The sequence below is a fragment of the Aedes albopictus genome, unplaced genomic scaffold, assembly GCF_035046485.1.
Source record: "Aedes albopictus strain Foshan unplaced genomic scaffold, AalbF5 HiC_scaffold_238, whole genome shotgun sequence".
NCBI lineage: Eukaryota > Metazoa > Arthropoda > Insecta > Diptera > Culicidae > Aedes > Aedes albopictus.
In genome coordinates, this window is record NW_026917022.1 from 12,780 (window position 1) to 39,613 (window position 26,834).

General features: G+C 39.4%; 2 protein-coding genes across 2 annotated transcripts; one reads left to right on the forward strand and one right to left on the reverse strand.

Annotated features, from left to right (window-relative positions):
- The first annotated feature begins 685 nt into the window (after positions 1 to 685).
- On the forward strand, positions 686 to 25,463 carry LOC115253881 (uncharacterized protein ZK1073.1). The gene is made up of 8 exons (XM_062843469.1): positions 686 to 991; positions 1,280 to 1,330; positions 10,272 to 10,335; positions 10,427 to 10,544; positions 10,621 to 10,903; positions 23,688 to 23,800; positions 23,863 to 24,025; positions 24,091 to 25,463. Exons 1-8 carry the CDS (start codon positions 980 to 982, stop codon positions 24,328 to 24,330), a joined length of 1,044 nt encoding a protein of 347 aa, XP_062699453.1. The 5' UTR covers positions 686 to 979; the 3' UTR covers positions 24,331 to 25,463.
- LOC115254157 (tubulin alpha chain) lies at positions 25,354 to 26,356 on the reverse strand. The gene is made up of 3 exons (XM_062843470.1): positions 26,116 to 26,356; positions 25,778 to 26,042; positions 25,354 to 25,565 (listed from the first exon to the last, which is right to left on the reverse strand). Exons 1-3 carry the CDS (start codon positions 26,314 to 26,316, stop codon positions 25,522 to 25,524), a joined length of 510 nt encoding a protein of 169 aa, XP_062699454.1. The 5' UTR covers positions 26,317 to 26,356; the 3' UTR covers positions 25,354 to 25,521.
- Between the last annotated feature and the right edge of the window lie 478 nt (positions 26,357 to 26,834).

A 26,834-nucleotide genomic window follows, 5' to 3' on the forward strand; every position in this document is an offset into this window, starting at 1 on the left:
CATGGTCCATGTCTCGTGTCCGTAGAGGACCACCTATCTTATTAGCGTCTTGTACATGGTACATTTGGTGCGGGGGTGAATCTTTTCTAATCGCAGTTTCTTTTGGAACCCGTTAAGGTAGTAGGCACGACTTCCACTATTGATGCGCCTTCTTATTTCACGGCTCACTAATGACTGATATTTCATTAGAATCAATATACTCAAGTGAACATTATTGTGGGACTCCAGAAGAAAGTTCGAAATATAAAAAAATCCAAGTTCATGTTCATTGAACATTTTTGCCCAGACCTTGGGCAAAAATGTCAGCAGCATGACTTTTTGAACATTGGTTTTATTTGAGACACCACTTCTGAAGGAATCTCAGTACAAATAAGAAGAAACCAGTGTTACTGTGACAAATCGTTGCTATTTGTTACACAAAGATCACAGGTTTCATAGCTCAATCAGATCCCATATTCTCCGGGAAACCTACATAAATTTGATACCGCGTCAATGGGAACCGACACGTGAAAACATGATTCACCTAAACAGCACATGCAAACCTATACGTACTTCCGTACTTGTTAGTATCCAATATCAATCGCTGCCAACCCGGTATACTCACGCGGGCCTAGTAATACATAGTTAGCAAGTAAGCATCACTTTGAAACTCAGATAAAACCAGAAAACGAATAAAAACATCGCATCACCAACAACGTCAGAGCAGGATCGATTTTCGCCATCGGTTGTTTCCCACTTTTGAGATGCGGCGAAGTTGATTGAAATTCAATACTTTTTTCCCGGCTGATGACGACGGCTGGATTAGATCTCATCGACCGTCACCCACCGAACGACAACAGGAGCGGATACGAGAGTGTACAAAACCTAGAGGAGGAAGGACCCAACGTACTCCACATACGTGGAAATCAGCAGGCTTTAGGCAGGCTTGCTGAGAGGAAAGCACTCACCACTCTACCACCGCAAATGTAGAAGTTCAACCATGGGTCGAAGGGTAAATCACTTAGCGTTTTGTTTCTATAGGTATCTGGATATGGCCTATCTAATTGATTAAAACGCAATACTGGGCACATTTTAGTGCTGATAAAATGGACGACCTTGCCAAAAACACGATGCCCATTCCAAATGAAGTGCTCTCAGATACTTATAGATTGGATGTACTGCATTTCACAGTTAGTGGGAGAAACCATTAGCGAAATATATAGCTGCATGATCTATTTATGACAGCCTAATGGAAAATACGTTTAGTAATGGATTTTTTTTTATTGTTTTCTATTTTCAGAGATATGCAGTCAAAACAGAGAAGAGTGGAGAACTCATAGTCACAGTTCAGGTAAGTTTCTTGTTAATTTGCAACCCAAGTTGCACTATTTTTCAATTATTTCTATTGTTCTAGGGCTAAGGCCGGGGTGGCCTCTGCTGTACATAGTAGCCGTCTCCATTCCACTCGGTCCATGGCTGTTTGTCTCCAGTTCCGCACTCTGCATAGGGTCCTCGACTTGGTCGACCCACCTTGCCCGCTGCGTTCCGCGTCTTTTTGTGCCGGTCGGATGACTCTCGAGAACCATTTTAGTCGGCTTGCTATTCGACAACCTGATGGACGATGGTTGGTTCTTCCAGCAGCTGATGCAGCTCGTGGTTCATTCGCCTTCTCCAAGTCTCGTCTTCCATCTGCATTCCGCCGTAGATGGTACGCAACACCTTCCGTTCGAAAACTCCAAGGGCGCGTTGGTCCTCTGCACGTAGGTCCCATGTTTCGTGCTCATATAGGACGACCGGTCTAATCAGCGTTTTGTAGATAGTTAACTTCGTGTTACGGCGAACTTTATTCGATCGTAGAGTTCTGCGGAGTCCAAAGTAAGCACGATTTCCTGCCACAATGCGCCTCTGAATTTCTCTTATGATGTCGTTGTCGGCGGTCACCAGTGAGCCCAAGTACACGAATACTTCAACCGCCTCGATTTCATCACCGTCGATATAAATTCGGGGTGGCGGGCGCGGTGATTCCTCCCTGGAGCCCTTTGCCATCATGTACTTTGTCTTCGATACATTAATGACTAATCCGATTCGTCTGGCTTCATTCTTTAGTCGGATGTACGTTTCCGCCATTGTCTCAAATTTACGAGCAATAATATCAATATCATCAGCGAAACCAAGCAGCTGGACGGACTTCGTGAAAATCGTGCCACTCGTGTTTATCCCCGCTCTCCTTATTACACCCTCTAACGCAATGTTGAACAGCAAGCACGAAAGACCATCACCTTGCCGTAACCCTCTTTGCGAGATTCGAAGGGACTCGAGAGTGTCCCTGATACTCGAACTACGCACATCATTCGATCCATCGTCGCCTTGATTAACCGTATCAGTTTATCCGGGAATCCGTATTCGTGCATAATCTGCCATAGCTGTTCTCGATCGATTGTATCATACGCCGATTTGAAATCGATGAACAAGTGATGTGTGGGCACGTTGTATTCGTGGCATTTCTGCAACACCTGGCGGATGGCGAACATCTGGTCCGTTGTAGCGCGTTCACCCATAAATCCAGCCTGATATTGCCCCACGAAGTCTCTTGTAATCGGTGATAGACGGCGGCATAAAATTTGAGAGAGTATCTTGTAGACAGCACTCAGTAATGTGATCGCGCGATAGTTCCCGCAATCCAACTTGTCGCCCTTTTTGTAGATGGGGCACACGATACCTTCCATCCATTCCTCCGGTAATACTTCCTCCTCCCAAATCTTGGTAATGACCCAGTGTAGTGCTCTCACCAGTGCTTCTCCACCGTATTTTAGAAGCTCGCTTGGTAGTTTATCAGATCCAGCGGCTTTGTTGTTTTTCAACCGGCCAACCTCCTCCTCAATCTCTTGGAGGTCAGGGGCCGGAAGTCTTTCGTCCTGTGCACATACTCCTAGATCTGTTACCACGCCACTTTCGGTACTAGCAACGTCGCCATTGAGGTGCTCATCGTAATGCTACCGCCACCTCTCGACCTCCTCACACTCGCTCGTGAGAAAATTCCCGTGATTGTCTCGGCACATGTCGGCTTGTGCAACAAGGCCTCTGCGCGAGCGGTTCAACTTCTCGTAGAACTTCCGTGTATCCTTAGCGCGGTACAGCTCTTCCATCGCTTCACGATCTCGTTCTTCCTGCTGGTGCTTCTTCCTTCGGAAGACCAAGTTGTGTCTGTTCCGCGCCTGTCTATAACGTGCCTCGTTCGCTCTCGTACGGTGTTGCAGCATTCTCGCCCATGCTGCATTCTTCACGTTTTTTGGTTATAACCGAGAAGAATTTACCGTCAATTAGAACGTTGTCGATTTGGTTTTCTGTTTGATGGTCGGGTGATCTTCAGGTGGCTTTGTGGATATCTTTGTGGATATAAGCTGCTTCGGACTACCATTTCAAGGGAGGCTGCAAAGTTTACGCATCGCTGGCCATTATCATGCGATACGGCGTGCCCTTCGTGTGGGCAGTGGACGTTGATGATGCTGTAGTTGAAGAAACGGCCATTAACTCTCAACATGCACATCCTTGCGTTTATCGGCTCCCGGGTAGAGGAAAAGAGCTCGATAATAGCATATTATGATATTGAGATCAAAATGTGATATTGGTTTGATTGATATAAGAGATAAAAGATCTCAAAATAATATCTTAAATTTACTCCTGGAACATCATCATCAGATCATATTTAGATCTTGTAAGATCTTACCAATAGCAGCAAGCTATTCGTTTGATCTTGAAATATCCCCTTTTGATATTGTTCTGATGTTCCAAGAACATTTTTCAGATATTATTTTCAGATCTTTTATCTCTTATATCAATCAAACCAATATCACGTTTTGATTATCAGTACTTCACCTCTACCCGGGCTGCCACCCGATCACACGTTGTCGCATCTTTCCCAACACTATAAATCCTGTTCCCAGTTCATTGGTGGTGCCACAGCTTTCGTAGAAGGTAGCCGCTTGATGCCCGCTTTTCCACACTTTCTGTCCAGTCCAAGAAAGTTCCTGCAACGCCACGATGTCGAAGTTGTGGGGATGTAGTTCGTCGTACATTATCCTGTCACATCCTGCGAAACCTAGTGACTTGCATTTCCATATTCCAAGAATCCAATCTTAGTCCTTATTTCGTCGCGTGGGTCTTTGCCGATTGTGTCGAGTTGGATTTTTACGAGTGGCTTATTGGGCCTACGCCAACACTCCTGTCTCGCCGAAAGGCCATCGTGCCAGTTCTGTTTAACGTCCCAACTAACACTGGGACGACCACGCTGATAGGGCTACCACCGTGGATCTAGCTGGGCGTGATGTAGCGTTTCTTACTCAGCCGCTGGATGCCAGAACAGACGCTGTTTGAGCCACACCTCCTTGGTGAACAGACTCCAATTATCTCACGATATGTATGACGGTAAATGATTCTCGAGTTTGCAAAAAAAAAAATATAAAGTTTTGGTGAAATTTTAACCAATTATCCATTTTACCCCCAAGGTCCGATTATGCTAAAATTATTTTCAAATAGTTATTTATGTGACGAGTTGCAGAAAGTTGATTTTTTCAGCACGAGTCGTACATTTATCCAACGAGGCCTGCCGAGTTGGATAAATACGAAGAGTGCTGAAAAAGTCGAGTTTTGCAACGAGTGCCATACAAAATTTTATGCAATGATTTTTTTCATAACGCAACTCATTTGAGTTGCATAATGTTAATAATGCAACTCAAATGAGTTGCATTATGAACATTATGCAACTATTTTTCATAATGCAACTCTCGCGCTTAGTATCATACGGGCGTATCTACAATGATCGATTTCTCTTCATCGATTTTCTCTTTCATCATTAACTTTGCCGGTAAATCATTTTCGGTTATTTTTGTTGTTTTAGATGCTAGTCCTAGTCGTTCTTCACCGAAATACACCGAGAGATCATCCGAATATTGGTCGTATTTTCCGGAATACTCCGAGGAGAAAATCGACGAAGAGAAATCGATCATTGTAGATACGCCTGTATGATACTAAACGCGAGAACTCATTTCAGTTGCATTTTGAACCGGTACGGAAAAGTTGGCCATTATGATACTGAAATGAATAGTATAAAATAGAAATTATGACACTGAATTGCATAAACTTTTTTTTGCAATTTCTCATCGTAATAGGCTGTTTTACCTCACGCAAATCTGACAGGAAAAGGCCTACTTTCCCACACCTAATTAACAGTGCTGTAATGATTCATTACAGCACTGATTTGCGTTGCGTAATGAACCATTACAGCACTGTTTTCGGTTTTGGTCAACTTCTTGATGCTTTCAGGACGCAGTTTTGAAAATTTGTAACAACTGCACAGTATAACCTATTATGATCAGATTTTCTTAAACATTGGCTATGAATATCAGTGTGCAGTTTGATGAAAAAGTTTTGTTGAAAACTATCCTCAAGGGTAATTTATGAAATTGCAAAAAACGTTGTACGCAACTCGGTGCAGAACTCGATTTTTCCAGCACTCGTCGTAATTATCCAACTCGGTAAACCTCGTTGGATAAATGTACGACTCGTGCTGTAAAAATCGTCATTCTGCACCTTGTTGCGTAAACTACTATTATGCAATTCAGTATCATAATTTACATTTTATATAACTCATTTTGGTATCATAATGGCCAATTTTTCCTAACTGGCTCAGAATTTCTTCAGGATTTTCTCCAATATTTTCTTCAGGAATTTCTCCAGCATTTTCTTTAAGAACTTCTCCGTGAATTTCTTCAGGAATTCCTCCCGTTATTTATCCATGCATTTCTCCAGAAATTCATCAAAAAATTCGTCCAGAAATTCATCCAGGAATATCTTCAGAAAATCCTCGAAGAGTTTCTCTCGTCCATTCCTCCAGTCATTCCACCAAGAATTCCACCAGAAAGCCTTAAATATGTCTCCAGAAATTCCTTAAAGAATTCCTCCAGTTATTTTTGCAAACATTCCTTCAAAAATTACTTCAGAAATTCCTCAAGAAAATCCTCTAGTGTAAATTGAATTGCTGCTAAAGTTCCTCCAAGATTTCCTTCGGAAATTCCTTCATGGATTCTTCCAGGAAATTCTCGAAAAAATCCTCCACGGACTCCTTCAGATATTTGCCCAGAATTTTCTCCCGGAATTCATCCATAAATTTCTTCAGAAATTTTTGTCCAGAAATTCTTTCACAATTTCCTCGAGGATTTCCTCCAGACATTCCTTCAAGAATTCCTTCAGAAAGGCTCACATCTTTCTCCTTCATTAATTGCAAAAGGAATATTGCTATCAATTCCTCAAAAAATTCCTGTTGGAATTTCTGCCAGAATTGCTCTAGGATTTACTCCAGAGATTTCTGCACGAATTTCTCTAAGAATTTCTACAGAAATTCCCCCAAAAGATAATCAGAAATTCCTCAAAAAATTACCTAGGAATTCCTTCAGAAATTTCTCTAGGAGTTGCTTTAGACATTCCTTCAGGAATTCCTCCAGGAAGACTCCTCCAGAAATTCCACAGGAGAAATCCCCGAAGGAATTTCTAGCGAAATCTTTGGAAGAATTCATGAGGAAATTCTTGAATGAACTCCTGGAAGAAGCTATGGAAAAATTCTGGTAAAAAATCCTTTAAGATTTTCTGGAGAAAAACCCTGGACCAATTGATGGATAAATTACTAAAACAATTTTTCGAGAAATTTAAGGAGGAATTTCTTAAGGAATTCTTTGGAGAATTTATGGATACATTTCCTAGCCATTTCTGAAGAAATTGAAACTCCGGATAAATTTCTGGAGGAATCCCTGAAGAAATGTCTGGAAAAATTCCTGGAAAAGTTTTGAGAATCCGTTGAGGAATTCCTGGAGGAAACCCTGGAAGAAATCTTGGAGGAATTCTGGCAGATATTGCTAGAGGAAGTTCTGGAGGAATACCTGAAGGAAATCCTGTAACTATCCCATAAGAAATTTGGGGAGGTATTTCTCCATAAATTTCTATTAAAATTACTTCAATAATTCCTCCAGAAACACCTCCAAGATTTTCTACAGGGATTCTTGCAGGAATTTTCCCAGGAATTCCTTTAGGTATTCCTCCAGAAAATCTTCGAAGAATTTCTACATGAATTCTTCCATGATTTTCTCTAGGGATTCCACCAGAAAATGCTAAAAAAATCTCCAGGAACTCCCAGAAATCCCTTTAGGAATTCCTCCAAAAACTCTTTCAAGAAGCCTCAAATATTTCTCTCCTTCTTTGTTTGCGATAATTTTCTTCCAAAAAAACTCAGGAAATTCCTTCCCAAAAATCTTAGAAACTCCGGTAGCTATTGCTTCTGTAATTCATTTGGCAATATTTATCAAGTAAATCCACAGATAATCTTTTAGGAAAATCTTTCCATTTGTTCCACTCCCTTATTATTCTGGAATTTGCTTCGGCAATTTTGTCAGGAAATCAGTTCAGATGAACTACATCAATTTGTTCAGAAATTCCATTGAGATTCCAAATTCCTTAGAACTTCCTTCAGAAATTTCCTAAAACAAATTTTCGGTTATAACTTTTGCAATACCTTCAAAAACAGACTTCGGCAATTCATTTGATTTTTTTCTGAGATTTCTTTAGGCAAACAATTAGAGAATGGCCTACATCGAAAATGTATTTTAAATTTGAGAACAAATTTAATTTGACTAATACTTTGTAATTCTTTTGAGATTTCCTTCCGCAATACCTTCTGAAATTTCTTCAGATTTTTTTTTGGCTTTTTTGAATATTTTTGGAAATTTTGTTTGAAATTCAGTTGAGATAGGATACGACAATTTGTTCAGAAATTCCTTTGAGATTTCCTTCGCAAATTAATAAAAAAAAATCTTTTCATATATTTTCAGTTATTCCTGTGGCAGTTTGAAATTGAATTGAAATTGACTTCGGCAATTATTTTGGAAATTCTTATAAGATTTCCCTCTGCACATTATTTGGAAATGCTTTCTTGAATATAAAACAAAAAATGTTTTTCTGTAATTTTTGGATAATTTTACGGCAGTTTCGTTGGGAATTTAGATTAAATTATTCTGGCAATTTACTTGAAAATTTCACTTATTTGCCAAGGGAAGCCTCAAAGGAGCTCCTAAAAATTTTTAGGAATCAATTCTGAAGTCAATTCCAATTGAATTCCAAACAAAATTGCTGAAGGAATTGCAAGAAGAATCATCGTAAAAATATACACGGTCAGAAAATTCACTCATTTTGGAGCTAAAGTGGGACAACTCAAAAATGAGTAAATTTTATTCCCAGCGATAGCGCTGGCTCAAGTGCGAAAATCTCATCAGTTTAAGTTGTATAATATTTCTGCTGATGTGAAGAATATTATACGGCCTAAATTGGTTGGATTTTTGCGCTAGGGCCAGCGCTATCGCTGGAATTGCAATTTACTCATTTTTTGAGCTGTTCCAGTTTAGCTCAGTTTTGTGTGAATCTTACTCATTTCAGAGTAACTTTTTCTTAGCGTGTATGTGAAGTTTCCTTAGCAATTCTCAATTAGTTTGCTGAAAGGGGCCGTCCATATACCACGTGGACAGCTTGGAGGGGGGAGGGGGTTAGCGAAAAGTCCACGCTTGTCCACGGAGCGGGGGGTGGGGGTTCGTCAAATGTCCACGTGGACAACATTAACATATAAATTAGGAAACAAGAATCAACAAACAAAACAAATTATGTCGCATTATTGATGAGATTCTCTTCAACAGTTCTTTCATACATTTTATTTTATTATACAAAAAATATGGTACTGATTCACAGACTAATTTGTTTTAAATTATCAGAATTTCTAATTACTTAGTTTTCTTCATCGAGGAATATACAGGAGATTTAAAATGGAGTGTAGACCATGCAAATGTTGGTGTTTCAGTCAGAAAATTTTCTTTGAAGTTTTGTATGAATTTTTCTAAGCTTCATATCAATTTTTTAAGCTACTTCAAAGTTTCAAAATACATGTAGGGATTTGCAGGCTTATCTCAAAAACTTTTTTTGGAGGTTCCTTTAAAATTTAAGATGTTTCTAATGTATATTGAAGTCTAAGCCACGCCAATACAGTTTAGTTGCTGTAAATTTGGGTTTTTGTAAGAATCTAAGAAATATAATCTAATCTCAAAAAAATCTAAGATTTAAAATTACCTTATCTCAACAAAACAATCAGACAATCATAGATTGAATAAATATTCTAAAATACACCGTCTTCAACCAGAGGCTGTACAGACTAAACATTGAACAATCACTAACATTAGGCGATAGACATTACACGAAAAACACCCAATGAAGAATTTCCGTTTGACGAAAATTTTTCACCAACTGGAGCAAGAATCGAACCCACACTCTCACAAACATTAAGCTGAATTAAAAACAATGTTGAAAACTTGTAGGTACCTATTTTGTGCTATTTGTTTGTATTCTATGTAAAGCTATAGAATATTTGTATTTTATAAAGTTTTCAATTATATTTAAGACATGATTTACGAAAAAAAAATTAATAAAAAACTTTTCAAAATCACTTTTTCTATTTTTATAGAAATGTGAAAAAAACTTTTTTTTTGATGTCCACGTGGACAATGGGGGAGGGGGGAAAGGGGTCAATGAAAAATCCACGCTTGTCCACGGGGAGGGGGGAGGGGGTCAAAAACCATGAATTTTCTGTCCACGTGGTATATGGACGGCCCCAAAGGAATCTCAATGGAATTCCAGAAAATTGTCGAAGTCAATTTTAGCTGAATTCGCGATCAAATTTCTAGAGCAATGACAGAAATTATTACCGAAAAATGTTGCTCACAAGATTCCGAGACACCACCCCTATAGAACGCTTAAAAAATATCTTATCAAGAAATACGCAAGTTTCACTCACCAGGTACTGTTGGACGCTATGGCCTAATTCCTATTTCTTTCAGTTCAACGAGAATGTTATTAGGAAAGTTTCCTCTCATTGCCAGATGCAAATTTTCGCTTCTGTACTCTACTGTCCGTGTCCATCATGACAAGCGACACTGGCAATATGGTCATAAACAATAGTTGCGAATATCCTGTTGTTGGCTGTTCTGAAGCAAAATGAAGCCAAACGGCTTCCCGTTTCTGTAAAGGACAGCTAAAGTTTCCCGCATTATAACCAAGAATGGAAGCAGAAAACTTTATACAATAACAGTTACTTTTCTATCTATTCATATTGTCCCGTGAGATTTTTTCCAGTTCGCTGCTCTCCCCGCACTTTGTTGATTATTGCTGAGATTGCCCTTATTTCATGATATCCTTTCTATTCACAGGGCGACCTATCCCAGCAGGAAAAACGCGCCGTCTTCCTCACCGTTCACGACCTGGGATGCAACCGTAAGTAGGGGTCAATTTATTAGTGGGGGGGGGGGGGGGTCTCCCGTTCGAATAAATTGAAATTCCATTTGCTCTTCCATCCTTCCCTCAGACACATCCTTCGAGGACTTTGTAAACAGTGCGTGCATGATCGAGATCAAAGAGCGTTCATGTTTCATTCATATTGATGTTCCTGGACACGCTGATAATGCTCCCACTCTGCCGGAAAAGTAAGTTTGGTGGCCGTTTCTGATTTTCTGCTTTCTCACAGAAGCATTTCGTTCTCTTCCGGCTTTCACCCAACAGCTTCCAATTCCCAACGCTGCAGACGCTGGGTGAGGAACTGATCACCGTGCTGGACTTTTTGCACGTCAAGTATGTCATCGGTCTCGGCGAAGGCGCTGGCGCCAACGTTCTGGCCCGATTCGGATTGGCCCATCCCTCGCGCTGCCTTGGCCTAATCCTGATTAACGTCACCGGATCGGCAGCCTCCGTACTGGACGCCTTCAAGACTAAATTCATCAGCTGGAAGGGAGACGAAATCGGCCAGTCCGCCGAGGATTTCCTGCTGTACCACAAATTTGGTTACGTAAGTATCAATTCGGATGGAGTGGATTGGCTTTCAAAATGTCTATTGTTATGATATCTTCACCACTTATTGTTCATGTACCACTCCCACACCACACACCGTACCAAAGCATACAAAAGATTGGCATTAATCGAGTAGAAAATCTGTTCACCACTTTCTGGAATCACTTTGTCGTTTTTCATTTTATTGCACCAAATCTCGGCTCTTTGTACCTTTCCCATTCATTCAATTGGCTGTAGAACGTTCCCTCTCCATTCACACCCTTTTATGGAGCCACATGGTGACTAACACCGTTAAATTGGCTACATAAATAGAACCATCTTATTGTTACTGAATTGGCACAGCAGAAAGGCAAAATTTGTATTCCCATTATACTTATTACATTTCGTTCAAAATTATTCATTTACAACAGTTACTCCTATTGAAATTGATCCAGCTGGCAAAATACCACTTCCAATATTTATTTCATGGAAATTAACTTTAAAGCGCGTCACTGTGGTCGCTGTACTATTTTGCCAGTTCGTTTCACATCAATTAACATTTCATTTCCAAACTTCAATTAACTATTCTTACATCCATGAATAATTATTTTTAATAACTTGTAATTTTCTCCCACTTTTTGTATTGCTCGACATCACCGTACCGACATTACATGTATTGTTAATTGTTCGCCAACGACCATCATCCTATCGACGAAAAATGACTAATTCGTAAACGTAACGACCCCCATGCTCCGAATTTGCGCTTCGTTGAACGTAACATAAACAAATCCACCGGTAACCAAACCAAAAATAACCACGCTGGGACGTCGCAAAATCGGCGTCGAATAAAAACAATATCACACAATATGATGTCGTCGACGGTGCTAATTCGTCGAAAATATAAAATGATATCTCACACTCGCGAAACAAACAAAAATCTACTAACCGTACCGAAACAAAAATCACGGCGTGACGTCCCGACTAAATCCCCGTATATCGTATACTCTCCCTCGGGGGAACAGTTCTTCTCCGAGGTACACATTTAGACAGTACAACAGGTTTCCGTTTTATTCTACTTAGCGACTTTGCACCTTTACTATTCTCTACCTACTAACCTCCTACCATAGTTACCAAAGTATAGTCGAGCTTTTCGTTTCGTTGTTACTTTATTATATTTGTCCACGTTACATGCCTTGCCTATAGCTGCCTTTTCTGGCCGTGCCAAGTAGTGCATCTTTCTAGCGAAATAATGCATATGATGCTTGCTCCTCAAGTTGCTCTGCCACGCGCTATTTTTAGAGTAGAATCATGTTATTCGTCCTTTGATTATAGCTTAGTGTTGACCGCATCGAGATTTCATTGTCATGTAGAGTTTTTTCGCAATTACTATCTAATGCTACGATAACCATTTAGAACCATATATGATTGTTCAAAATCGAATATCAAAAGCTAAAAGAGTTGTTCCAAATTTTGTAAATTGAATTCCTTATTGTTTTATTAAGCCCATTTTCGTGTTCACCAGGAATCTTTCAAGACATTTCTTGACCGGTTCCTGGCAGAAACTTTCAACAGAGACTTCCATTTTAATTGTTATTTCTTCACATCTGCGATTCCGGCAAGGAATATACCATTAGGGTGTCCCAAAATAGAAAAAGTGACAAAAAGTTAACTTGCTCACCCTTAGAATGATAGATTAGGGTCCTAGCAACAATAGTTCCATACATGAACACTCAATCAAAAAATATTTAGAGGTTGCACGCATCGATTTTATGGAAAATAGCTGTACCCGGCCCTAGAAGGTCCTAGAATGCATCTTGTACCGACTTTTCGAACCCTCTAAGCGCAATGCCCTCTTCGAATGATAGGGCGGAATTAAAAGGTACGAAACTAATTACACTCATTCGAACTAGAATGCATTTCATAAGGTCGCTTTATGGCGCAGAATTGACTCACAGCTTGGCTTTTATATGCATTCAGCAACACGATATTCTCAAGCGTCGACAATCGTGTGGGTTGGGCACGAGCTCAGCGATCTCGACGTATCGATTCCAGTCTGCATCATTTTACGATTTTTCTGCTCTTTTCATATATTTATGTTATGTATTATAAGAATCAAAATAAAATCTACTTTAGCGACTACTTTTGGTCGCAGCCAAAGATACACGCGAGATAGTCGCCTAAGGCAACATACCTGGTTTTCAAATTTTCCATCATAGTGAACTTTGATATTTCACGAAAAAAGTTCACCACGTGGCCGGGTGATGTGATGACTGCTGCGACTGCACGTGGTATTTGCACTGCGATTGAATTTCTTTCATCTTCCAAGGCCTGGAAAAGTAGTCGCCATAAATGTGTTTTTCATGCAACGCACAATAATTAGGTCATAACAAGCTTCACCTATTTCACGGTGTGTCTGGTAGAACAAATTTATTACAAAAAAATGGGCATCGCTAATTTTTACGCTACGTGAAAGTTGACGCTACCAGCTTTCATTCAAGCCCAACATCGAAATATTCCATCGGGGGAACTTTTTCATACAAAAATTGGGTATGTTTGTTAAGTAGAAATAGGGATTAATTTGGAACCGTGCATTTTGTATGGGGAAAAACAGTATTCTGAAAAAGTTGTTCGGGATCCCTCGGTGGATTTTTTTAGAGACCCTGCAAATGAAAGCTGAAAGCCTCTATTTTTGAATAGCGAAAAATTTGACGATGCCCATTTTTTTGTTATAAACTTTTCCCATACACACGCCGTGATTTTCATAAGGTATTCTTAAGGCATCCATACTTTACAGTTATGGCTAAATTTCAAAAGGTATTTTATTGAATTTCGGTAGTTTACTTCGCTGAGTGTAGGGATACCATTAGAGTTCCTTCTAGGATTTTTCAAGCAGTGCTTTCCAGGATTCTTTTCAGTCTTGCGAATAATCGCGACCATCACGAGACAATCACTTGAACCACTTTCTGGAGTCACCCTTCCCAAGGTGATACGAACCAGCTAGCACGTCACGCCTGGAATGACAAACATGTTGTGGGTTCCACCCTTCGCAGCTTTGCAGCGATAACAGTTGCTGAGTATGCTTCAGGCGGGTTGCGAGAGAATCAATCTCTCTGAGCAACTATGCATAACGGGCGAAGTGAGAGCGTTTGCCGTAGCCAGGGCGAACTGCGTGGTGCGCTCAATGTGTGCGTTTAAACTGAGCTATGCAAAACGAATAGGATTTATGACGTAGTACCGTGCTTGTGATAATACACATGCATAATTTTACATGCTGTTGCGCGTGCATCTGCTTGAGGCGACGGAGAGAGTCATGACACTCACATGAGCCGTATCCAAGTCAGGATGATTGTAGCAAAACAAGGGTGACCGGGTGACTATGATGGGATTCTGTCTTTTCTGGTGTTAGCGACTGTAGAGAGAGCGTGTCAGAAACCGCAGAGACAGGGTGACACAAGCTTGGTGTTTATCAGATTTTTTGTGACTTGTACGCTGATGCTTCGCGACACTGATTCTTTTATTTGAGGGTTCCATCACAGACAAACAGACGTAACACTTCTAACCCTTTTCGAGTCTTAGGGGGCTATTTTATAACTCGAGTCGATCGGAATTTCATGTGACTCGATAGTTGTCGAATTACACGAAACGAGTTTGTCGATAGATGTCGAGTAAAGAGTCTGGCACAACGAATGCTCGATACATTATGACGACTCGATGAAAACGGTCGGTCACTTGTCATCGCACAGACATCAGACAGCTGATGTCAAATTTTGAATTTCTACCAACAACAACATTTAGGAATTTCTTCAAAAAATCCTCTAGAAATTGCTCTAGGAATTTCTCCTGAAATTCCTCTAGGAGTTTTTCCTGAAATTCCTCTAGAAATTTCTCCAGAAATTCCTTTAGGTATTGCTTATGAAATTCCTCTAGGAATTCCTGTATAAATTTTTCTAGGAATTCAAGTAGGAATTACTCCAGAAAATCGTCTAGGAATTCCTCTGGAAATTTCTCTAGGAATTCCTCCAGGTAGCATTTTCTCATTTTTTCGGTATTTGATTTTTTATTAAATAACGAAGCAATACTTTCAAAATCGATTTTCGTGCACATGTAGAGTATGGATCAAGGTATCTTCTGATTTTTTTTGAGGTGGAAAATGTTTTTTGCAATTTCTCATCCTAATAGGCTGTTTTACGTCACGCATATCTGACAGGAAAATGCCTACTTTCCCACACCAAATTAACAGTGCTGTAATGGTTTATTACAGCACTGATTTGCGTTGCGTAATGAACCATTACAGCACTGTTTTCAGTTTTGGTCAACTTCTTGATGCTTTCTGGACGCAGTTTTGAAAAATTGTGACAACTGCACAGTATAACCTGTTATGTTCAGATTTTCTTAAAGATGGCTATGAACATCAGTGTGCAGTTTGATGAAAAAGTTTTGTTAAAAACTATCTTCAAGGGTTATTTATGAAATTGCAAAAAACGTTGTACGCAACTCGGTGTAGAACTCGATTTTTCCAGCACTCGTCGTAATTATCCAACTCGGCAAGCCTCGTTGGATAAATGTACGACTCGTGCTGTAAAAATCGTCATTCTGCACCTTGTTGCGTAAACTACTATTCCATTTTTGCAGAAACCATTTTTCTGTGAAATTTTATTCAAAAATGGTTTCTGCAAAAACGAAAAACATTTTCCACTACAAAAAAAATCAGAAGATACCTTGATCACTACATGTGCACGAAAACCGATTTAGAAAATATTGCTTCGTTATTTAATAAAAAATCAAAAACCAAAAAGTGAGGAAATGCTTCCAGTTTCGCCTTAAGAAGGGATCTCGGATCGAATTTCTAGAAGAATCTCTGAAAACAAAATTCTTGTAGGAATCTTGCAATGAACTGCAGGATGAATCGCGAGAGGAATTTCTGGAGGATTTTTTTATTAGGAGATACTTTTCCGTTCTTGTCATTTGTATTTTAATTTCTGGTGGAATTTCGAAAGACGTTTTTTGAGAAATACTGAAAAAAACTTCCAAAAGAGTACCAGATAGAAGCACTTTAGGAATCTATGAGAGAATCTTAAAAGGAATCATAAACAACCCTCTCTAAGAATCCCATATAGAGCTCCCTGAGGAATCCTGGGAGACAGGTTTCTTCCTGCTGGAGAAACCACGAAAATGATGTTTTCTTAAGGAAATCCTATGGCTTACGCAGAACAACGAAATAAGATCCATCATGTCCTCATTAGTCCTTTCCCTGATAACTAAAATGTATATACACAAGATTATTGTTTTTTTTTGCACGGGTGGTTTTTCTGCCATAACTCAATTTTAGTTTAATGAATCCCATATTTGTTTTTACTGGGAGATGCTCCAGCGGAACAGAACCTGCATCTCAACTTGAGGAATACCCAAAAGATGTCCAAGGAGAAATCCTTGGAGGAATCCCGGGAAGAATTTTAGAGGAATTCTACGACTCCTCCGGAATTTATAGCCTTCAACAATTCCTGCTGAGATTTCTGCAGATCTCATTCAAAATTTTATGCAGTGATGGTTTGCAGCAAGGGAGCATCCTTAATTGAATTTTCAATCCCCTTCCCCCTACGAACGAGTTTTTCTTATACTTAATACATTGCTAGTCACACTTTCACAAAACTCCCTTCCCTCAGGACCGTGATGTTCTTAATGACTCCCAAGGATTCCTTCAGATTTTTTCTTAGAATTTACCCAGTGATTCTTGTTGGAAAATTACTTGAGATTCCTTCAGGATTTTTTACTGGAATAGCTCAGGCGATTCCTGCTGAAAGTCTTCCAGGAATACTTTAAGGACTCCCAAGCCCAAGCAACACACATGTTATAATAGAGTTACGACAGCGCATGTTTTGGTTGTATAGCAGTTTATTTTACGTAATTCCAACATTGTGTTGAAATAACGTAAAATAAACTTCTATACAACCAAAACTTGCGCTGTCGTAACTTTTATGTAACATGTGTGTTGCTTGGGAGAGCAATTACTAAAAACATTCCAGCAAGAGTTTCTGAAAAAAAAAAACATAGTAGGAATATATGAAGCAATCGTAGTAGAAATTTCTGCTGGTATTTCAAGAGAAATTACTATACGAATCCTTGGATAAATCTGTCGAGAAATCACAAAAAGAATCCTTGGAGGAATCACAAGTAGGATTTGTATAGGAATCCTTAGAAAATCATCTGGAATTATCTCATTAGGCAATTATTGAGGAAATCCGAGAGGATTTTTTTAACATGAGTTCCACATAACATTTTTTACTTTCTTTTTATTCGTGAATTTTAACTTAGGCAAACTCTTCACACGTTCCGCATAACATTTCTCGGCGGATTTCTTCAACAGTTCTTTCTGGAATGTCAAGTCCGATAGGAATGCCCACTGGGATTCCTCCAGAAGTTCCTCCTGTGATTTCCATATGGATTTTCAGACAGATTTTTAACAGGGTAATTTCTCTATGGATTTCTCGAGAAATTCACGCAGAGATTTTTTCCAGGGATTCTTTTATGAATCCTTTCAGAAATTCCTCTTCGTATTCTTGCTGGAAATGCTCTTCAAGTTCCGTTGAGAACATCTGTCAAAATTACTCTTGGAATGGAACTGGGCATTTTTTTTTTTCAGGAATTCGTAGTGGGATCCTCCAAGACGTTTTGCTGGGATTCCCCCAGCAATTCCTGCTGGAAAACCTCCAGGAATTTGTGGATAACTCCTACGAACAATAAATGTAAAAATGCTCGAATAAATGCTGGTGGGAGTTACAGCTCGAATTTCTGGAGATATTCTGAGAGGAGTTCCTAGAGAAATCCTTGAAGAAATCTCTTAAAGAATCATCACAGCATTTTTTGTAAGAATCCTAAACCCTCGACCATCTTCAGCGACACCGCGCTCTCGCTGTATACCGCAAGCGTGCATTTTTCATGGTGCGTGTACTCAGTACACGACGCGACCGCTCCCGGTTTTTTTGTATCTGTATTAACGAGATTTTTAGCCCTAGGCTAGTTCATATCGGGACCCACGCTTTAATTCCCTTCCGAAGAAAGAACTCACATTTTGCGAGTTTGTCGAGAGTGAGATTCGATCCCAGGTCCTCGGCGTGATAGTCACGTGCTTTAACCATTACATCAGATCCGCTCCACAAACGCTCCCGGGTTAAGAAAAGCCTTGCTTAGAGAATTCAAGCAGAAATTTCTAGCAGAATCATCCGCCTTTCCTTGAGTATTTCTCTAAACATTTTTCCAACAACTCCTCTTGAAATTCTTCTAAGGATGCCTGCTGGGATTCCTTTAAATCTCTTCATAGGATTTCTTCTTGGGGTTTCTCTTCAAAATTTTCCAGGAATTACTGCTTATTCTATCAGAAATTTCTTCAAGGTAAAAAAGGGCTGTTTGCAGAACAGAAGAAATTTCTCAGCCTATCTTGATGCATGGGAAAATTCCTTGTATGAATCGCTGAATCGCTTAAGAAACCAGTTCGCAGTACGCAGTTCCGAAGAAATGAACGGTCAATGGCAATCATCGTAGTAAATTCCTGCCAGGAATCGCTCAAGAAGTTTCTCGAGCGATTTCTTTTGAACACGAAACTGGGCTTTCCTCTATAAACTCCTTTTAGAATACTTGGGCTAATTAATGGTGGTAATCCTTCAGGAATTTCTACAAGAATTTCTTCTAGAATTCTTAATACCTGGGGAATTTTTAAAATATCTGCTAGAGAAAGCGCAGGAAGACATTTTGAATTGATTCCAGAATATATTCCTATCAAAATCTCAGAAAGATCTTCTAGTATTTCTCCTGGAGATCCTTATGGAATTCTTCCAGTAATTTGTGTGGGATTATGTTTTAATTGTTTCTTCTATTTGACAAGAAATCGATTTTGGAATATTTCAAGAAATTCTGAGACCCCTTATAGAGTACCGTAAACCGGGGTCAAATTGATCAGCGGGGCGAAATTGATCATTTGGATACTACATTGTAATTGCATATCAGGAACTTCTAAACGTCGCAATGATCTCAAACTTCTTACCTCATCTAGTTCATAAATATCTAGAGATGAGATAAGACTTTTATTTGCTTAGAAAAAAGTTAGTTTTGCCTTATTTTTTTAGGAATTGGCAATGTATTTCTTACTTAGCTGAAATCATTGCTTCTAAACAATCGATTGTCACTAGGACTTCCCGTAAATTTTTTGTTTTAATATTTTTGTGGAGCCTTGGTTGGAAAGTTATGAAGCTATTTTGAATTTGGATAAGATAAAAAAAAGTTCTATTTTTGACGAAAAAGTCATTTATTGTAACAAAAAACACATATTTCAAAGGAAATTGACTACCTTTAGGCGTTAAGCATAGCATAGCATAGCATAGCATAGCATAGCCGACCGTACACATCCTGGGGTGGCTGTCGATAGAGACGTTTAATGCGCCAGAAAAGTTGCCTGGGATTTGACAAACCTTTCATTTAACGAACTCTCGACACCTGGCCAGGTCCTTACGATCAGCGGGGATGGGGAGGAAATGTTGATTAGATATCTACTCGGAACATGTCCAAGAACTTGGGCCACTTCATAGATATCTGGAGTTGGAAGTTGGGTGGGATTTAATGGGATGCTTTCCTTGGCGAAAAAGCGTATGATGAGTTATTATAAATATTCAATTTTGTAATATCATTTACCTTATTACCGCTGAAAGAGTAAATATTAGTAACGAATATAGAGGTTATTTATTGATGGTTATATTGTTAAATAACTTAAGTACTCTTGAAATAAATTTGCATTCACCGGAGAAAAAATGAATGCAGGTTTTGGACAGGCATCAACGGTTATTGTTTTACACAAGAATGCATAAAAAAGATTGGTCGTAGATCTTACGTAGTAACGAATTATTGTGAAACGATCTACCTGCGTTATTGGATATGCCAAGGCATAATAATACAGAAAAATGTCATTGCAAAAAGTCGTCCAAAAAGATAAATCGGGTTAATCTCACCACAAGCTGCTAACGCTGCATCGTCATCTGAGTGCTACTATGTACTTTGCACAGGACCGAAACGAATAATATTCAGCTTCCGAAGCCACACCAAATATACTTCTATAATGTACTAGATAATGTATTTTTCCTCTGTTCACGAAGGGCAATACCCTCTCCGCCGACGAACAACAAAACTTTCCCGAAGGGATGTTGGTATCGCGGATGTTTTCACCCAAATGAATAGTCCGACGTCCGCATAAACCAAGGTCGGAACGAGCCGACTCGGCTGTCCATCCGTTCCGTAATGTATATCCACCCGATCGCCGAATTGCGATTTTTTTCTGATTCGAAGAGACAAAGTCCGAATGTTCCGCAAACATGTATTTTCGCTTCACCAATTCACTCTTCGACACCGAATTACAAATTCTCACTCGTACACAAATTATCATACGAAAATCTTCACCAAAACTAAGAACAGCTTCGTTGAAATCACTATACTAATCATTTTCATGGCGTAGTGCCACAAACTTTTTCCTTCACCATCGTCCGAATTTATTTGTACGAGACAACGACAAAAAACGCAGCGCAAAAATTTTCTGCTGTCATCCGCGCGCACAGCCTGCTGCAACTCCTATTCACTACCTTTAGGCGTTAAGGGTGAAATTTCAAAATTTTATTTTGCATTTTAAGTGTCAAATTCACTAGTTGTAAGAGTTTTGACGAGTTATTCGGGTTAAGAAGAGCAAAATTAAGTGGATAGGGGTTTTTATCTTTTTAACCGATGCTTAATTGTATACTGATCAATTTCGCCCCAAAGTGGCATCCTCAATTTTTTTGATTTTTGAATTAATTTAACTAAAAGTTTAAACTTGTTGAACAAAATTCTGTCACATGGTTTCAAAGAGATCCACTGGGTACTGATTTTACTGAAATTCGTTTGGCAATATTTGAATTGTCACTCATGTTATCCGCAAAAGTTGTTTTAAAGTGATCAATTTGACCCCGGATTACGGTAATTTCTGGGATTTTTTTCCAATACTTTCCTGGGGTATTCCACCAAGAGTTCCCTCTAGGATATTTTCGAGAATGCTTTCTGAGATTCTGCGATGCCTTGGAAGATTTCTTTTGTGTTTCCCCAAAAATGTTCTCCTCAGATGCTTCCAGAAATGGTTTAAAAAGACAATTACACCGTCTTCGACCTTGCGGCCTCTACAGACTGAACGATTACTGACATTTGACAATGGACAACACATATTACAGTGTAACACCCAGTGGCCCAGTGGAGAATTCCCAGAACTCATGGAGGAATCTCAGAAAAAGTTCTTCTAAAAATACAGATGGAACCTTCTCAGAATTTCAAGAAGAATCTTCTGGAATAATCTCAGAGGGAACATCTGAAGGAATTCTGAATTAACCACTGAAGAATCACAGAAAGAACTGCTAGGAAAATCCCTACAGGGCATTGCACTGTTTTAATTTTGCACGGGATTTTGACATTTTGTGGTTTTGTGGTTTTCAAAATTTCCATAAGAGTGAAAGAGAAGAAGAGAATTTAATGTAGTGCCCTAATAAAGAAACGTGGAAATATCAAACAATGCCTTTATATCATAAATTCATGAAATTTGGTATGTCGTCAGATAGGATTTGAAACGATTGTAATCAAGTCGCTTCGCAAGGGCAACTAGGTGACCGAATATTTCTGGGATTCCGCTTTGTTATCTTTAGGAATTCCGTAAGAAGTTTTAGTTTCAATACCTAATAGAGATGCTGACCCCTGGAATTTCTCCAGTTTTTCCTTCTGGAATTTCTTCAGTACTTTCTCATGAAAATGAACCTGGTGCCCTAGTACGAAGATTTCTTCAGGATTTCCACAATAAATTGGCATTGCTTATAAGGAATCTATTCAAGGTTTTGCCATACAGATCCTTGAATATTAAGTCATCCTATCCTGGAGTTCCTCCGAGGTGTCCTTCAGATATTGTTACGAAAACTCTTTTAAAACATTTATTTCTGAAATTGCTCCAGATTTTTTTTTTCTGAGATACCTTTAAGTGATTTATCTGGGATCTTGCCAAAAATGCTGCCTTGGATTCTTCAAAGTGCTCCATCAGGCATTTTTATTAAGGATTTATGTTTTTGGATTGCTCATCGAAGTTTTAAAGGTAAAAAAAACAAGTATTTCTAGAATACGTCCAGGAATTACTTCTGAGATTCTTCCAAAAGTTGCATCTTGGATTTCAATAGTATTTTTTTAGAGTTCTGCAGGAATCCTGAGATTGATTTGCTCCAATACATTCTAATATCTCCAGGTTTTGTTTTTAGAAGTTCTTTCTGGGAATCCTTCACGAGTTTTTCTGGAAATCCTTTTGAAAATTCTTCGGGATCGGGACTGTCTAGTGAGAATCCTTCAGACAAACTTGGAATCTTCCAAGAGTTCATTTTTAGATTCCTCCAGAAGTCCTTCTGGACTTTTTTATGGGAAACTTTTGGGATTTTTTTTCTAGGATCTAAATTTACGCTCCAAAAAATTTTATAAATTTTTGTTTGGACAAAAGTCTACCAGAGGAAGGGAGGGTTTGAAATTGTCAAATGTCAAAACTTGGCCAACGTGGTTCATGAACTGCCCTTATCGACAAATGAATAGAGTAATGGATATAAAAGGAACAATCTTTTTAAAACAGCTTCGCCGTCTGCGGTGGAAGACCCAGCTATAGTGAATCAGGTGGCATTGTTCAGCGTAACGATGAGCCACCGAATACTCGCACGCTTGACCCATTCCATCACAATCACTTTGAGTTCTACGTTTCGATACCCATCAGCGCTTTTGCCACCTGTCATCCTTGAGCCTCATCGTCTTCAGGACGTAACTTCCGACGAACGCACGGATCTTCCTACTCCTACTTTTTCTTATCGTTGGCCATTGTCGAACACGAGAATGCCCTAATGCTGTTTTATTTCATCTCATTAGCTGTTATATGTTCCATATTGTAGCAATGCCTATGTGTTGTACCTTCCCTTAAGTGCCTTCCGAATTAGAACTCATATCTCGATAAAAATCCCTTTCCATCAAGCTTTGAAGCCGCTCTACGGTTTACATGGGTTACACTAGATATTTTGTTAAGTAGGCACCCGCTTTCTAACCGTTTTATGGCGCACAGTTTGACACCCAAAAATGCTTTCAATGGCAATGGCTCGAAGGTAATGCGTTCACTCACCAGTAGACCGATACCAAGTGCCTATAAAACCACATGAAGATGGTGCGGACAGTATGTGTGTGTACATAGGCATTCCGAAAAACTCAAAACAGCCCTGCGGAAATATATTGCACTTTAGGGAAAGTGGTTCAAAATGCACTCTTGTAGTTGCAATCAGGGTGAAAAGATCAATCATAGTTAAATTAAGTCGTATAAAAGATTTACACTCTGGAACATGGTAGGTATTCCATGAGATAAGATTCTATGATGGGTTATACCACCAATTAATTTGTTTGATACAGGGCGCAATCGATTAATCCGGAGCCGAGTTTCGAAACATCCCGAACTCAGAAAGCGACATTAGATAATTGTGCCCGACCTATAATTTCAACTTTTAAATTCCATGATTTCCTGTAATTACTCTTGTTGATTTTATTTCCAAACGTTAAGTACAAAGCTGCCAAATGTGCCATTTTGAACCACTTCTCCCTTCTAACCCCTTTTGCGCCTCCCACAGTCTGCTGCTGTTTAACTATATGTTTGTGAAGTGTTTTTTGTGTTTCTTCTACATTTATGACCTGAACACTGATTTTAACGGATAATTTATCCTTTACTTCGTACACGCGCACAGCAACTGGTTGGCGACAATCCGGACAAGGAGAAAATTGTGACCGAGTTCCAGAGCCGACTGCACAGCTCGCTGAACAACAAGAACCTTAAGCAATACGTTAAAGCATTTACAAGGTTTGTTCATGGGTTTGGTTTTTATGACACGGTTTTCTCATTGAATTTTCTTACATTCACAGCCGCGAGAATCTGTGCTTGAAGAACTGCAAAGTCGACCTTCTGCTGGTCACCGGAGTTATGAGCCCATACGCTGGCGTCGTCGAGAAGATGTTTAAGGACTTGAACAAGGAGAAGGTTACACTGCTGAAGGTCGAGCGTGCTGGCGACGTTCTCGCAGATGCCGTAAGTTTGATTTGATATTTTGGTTTCAATGTTTCAGTACAAATCGATTTTTTTTTTAATTTTAGCCCGCTAAAGTGGCCCAGTCCATTTTGCTGTTCTGCAAAGGTCAAGGTTTGCTAACCTCGGTGGTCTTGCCCGGTGTGGACCGCAACAGGGCGTTCTCAACCAGCTCGGGCGGTTCCAGCGATGGTACTCCGGGTGGACGACGCCTTTCGCGTGGAATGTCCATGGAGGATTACGACAAGCCTAACATCAGACGGCTCAGCATCACCATCAATGAGCAGCTACCGCCAATCAAGAAATAAATTGGGAAATTGGTTGGACCCGTAGCGATTATTTCTATCTTTATGACTAACATATTTTATCGAACATGAGGAAACAGATGGACGGATTATGGTAAAGATTCACAACATGCAAATTACATACCCAAATGCAGGTAAAAGCCACAAACAACACTCTGATATCAATTTTTATAGATGTACGTATTTTTTATTATACTGGTACAACAAGTAACAACAATGAAGTAAGACGTAGCAACAGTTCATATAACCAAACAAACAACAAACATCTAGTTCAGAAATAGTAACATTAAAGGAACAACTTGTAAACCGACTATTCTAAAACTAAGCAAGATAACATAAATTATACAACACAAATTGAAATTGAATTCCAGAACAACTTTTGTAATCACTCATTGTCATTTCTCCCGGAAAAATAAACAAATCAAGAGTCTACCAGGAAAAGGAACACAAACTAAACGCAGTCAGAAACTGATCCCACGAAGCCCAAAACATGAGAATGGAAACTTTACTTGATAAGGATTTATTTTTTGATTTTCAGAGCCTATATACATCTTCTTATACCGAACTATTGATGAAAAAGAGTAACATAAATAAATTAAATACCATAAAAATCTAGAGTTTAAATCGTAGGATCGTTAGCAGCTATACACTCATTAAAATGATAACAAAGCTAAGAAATTATACCTATATTTAGCAAGTAAGCAACGGAAAACAAACAAAACCCAAAAGTCAACTAATGAAACACAAACCAAACTCAGAAAACAATTTTCCCGAGCTAAAAAGATGCTAAGCGCAAACGATCAAGTACTATATACAGGCATAAATTGATAAATGCAGTTGTGGCTTCAATATTGGAAACAATTAAATCCAACAATCGGTAATTAAAATTGGTAGAAAATTTAAACACACCTGAACTATTGTATTGCACCATGCTAAAAACGAAAATTCATACTTCAAAAACAAACTAAATGATTGAAAAGCTAAAATTGTTGTTGCGTTGTTGCGCTCGCCAACACGAGTGAAATGAATATTGAAACCATTTTTATTATTAGTTTTCATCGGTTCGTTAAACTGTCTCGTAGAGTAGTTTCAAAGAGAATAATAAACTTATTTAAACGGTATTACTATAGTGAAAAGGCCGCCTTGTTCTCAGTTTACTTGCCTGACGTAGGGTGACGTATCACATGCCATAATTTAGAACTCTTCGATGCTTGAATGCTCGGATGCTGCCGTTGGGTCTGGAAGGAAACAGAAATCGTGATTTAGGTTTATCTATTCACGATAATCTAGACAACCCCTAAAGCGTCATTTAACCCTTCAGCGCGCGCGCTGTTGTAAAAAGTACAACACTACCAAAAAACCTCGCTTTTGGTATACAGCGCGAGCGCGGTGCAGTTTCGGTTGCTTCAAAGCGCGCGTCCTGGAAGGTTAAGGACGAATTGTCACCAACCTTCGCAATCCTTCTCCGCTTCCAAGTAGTCCATTTCCAGGGCGGCTAAATTTTCTCGCGCTTCCCTGAACAGAGCCTCTTCCATGCCCTCGTTAACGTACCAGTGTACAAATGCCCGCTTCGAGTACATCATGTCGAATTTGTGATCCAGCGTGGACCATGCTTTCGAAATGGCCGTGTTCGAGGCCAGCATGGAAACTCCCCGATGCACCGGTGCCAGATCACCTTTTGCAAACATGACGGGACTTTTGTTGTTGATTCCGACCTACAAAGCCATCGAAAACCTTGGTTTTATACCTGGCTCCCAAAAAATTGCCCAGAGGTTTCATCAAACTAACCTTAAATCCGGTTGGGCACCAATCGACAAACCGCAGCGTACGCTTGTACTTGATTCCGGCGATGGCGGCATTGACGTCCTTGGGCACCACATCGCCCCGGTACAACAGACAACAGGCCATGTATTTGCCCTCGTTCAGGTCACACTTCACCATCTGGTTGTCCGCTTCGAACAGCTGGGCGGTGAGATCCGATACGGTCATTGCTGAAACGATAAGAAGATTCCATGGGGTGGGACACTCGATTCCGTATTACAAATATTATTAATATTAATGCAGATATTAATGATATTATCAAGTACTCATTGATTCGTGGTTGTTGTTTACAGCTGTCAAAATACCACCCACATAATTTAGATATTTGAACCCTGTGGAGTATACAACTATTTTTATGATTTCATTTCTTCTGGTACCAGATTCTCCTATTTGATGTGGGTAGATCCTTCAGTTCATTTTCGATTAGCGTTATTTCTATGAATCTTGAAGTTTAATGATCTCCATTTCATGCTATGACAAAATGGGACCCAAACCACGACTGAATTCAGTTTCACAGAGGGGTGACGGTTTGGGTCGGCGACCGAGAAGATATTCAGCTTGGGGGCCTCTTGGACACGAGACCTTGCCCTGGCCAGCCCGAGAAAAGAAATCCAAAAATTAATAAAGCTCTAAATCAAGTGTAATGTGTATTTTAGATCATGTGACTTAGGTATTTGACTGTTAGT

Coding starts and splice junctions, on each gene's coding strand:
- LOC115253881 (XM_062843469.1), top strand. Junction 10,545..10,620: donor GCTCCCACTCTGCCGGAAAA/GTAAGTTTGGTG, acceptor TTCACCCAACAG/CTTCCAATTCCCAACGCTGC. Junction 10,904..23,687: donor TGTACCACAAATTTGGTTAC/GTAAGTATCAAT, acceptor ACACGCGCACAG/CAACTGGTTGGCGACAATCC.
- LOC115254157 (XM_062843470.1), bottom strand. CDS start 26,316: ATGACCGTATCGGATCTCACCGCCCAGCTGTTCGAAGCGGACAACCAG. Junction 26,043..26,115: donor GGTGCCCAACCGGATTTAAG/GTTAGTTTGATG, acceptor ATGGCTTTGTAG/GTCGGAATCAACAACAAAAG. Junction 25,566..25,777: donor AGCGGAGAAGGATTGCGAAG/GTTGGTGACAAT, acceptor GTTTCCTTCCAG/ACCCAACGGCAGCATCCGAG.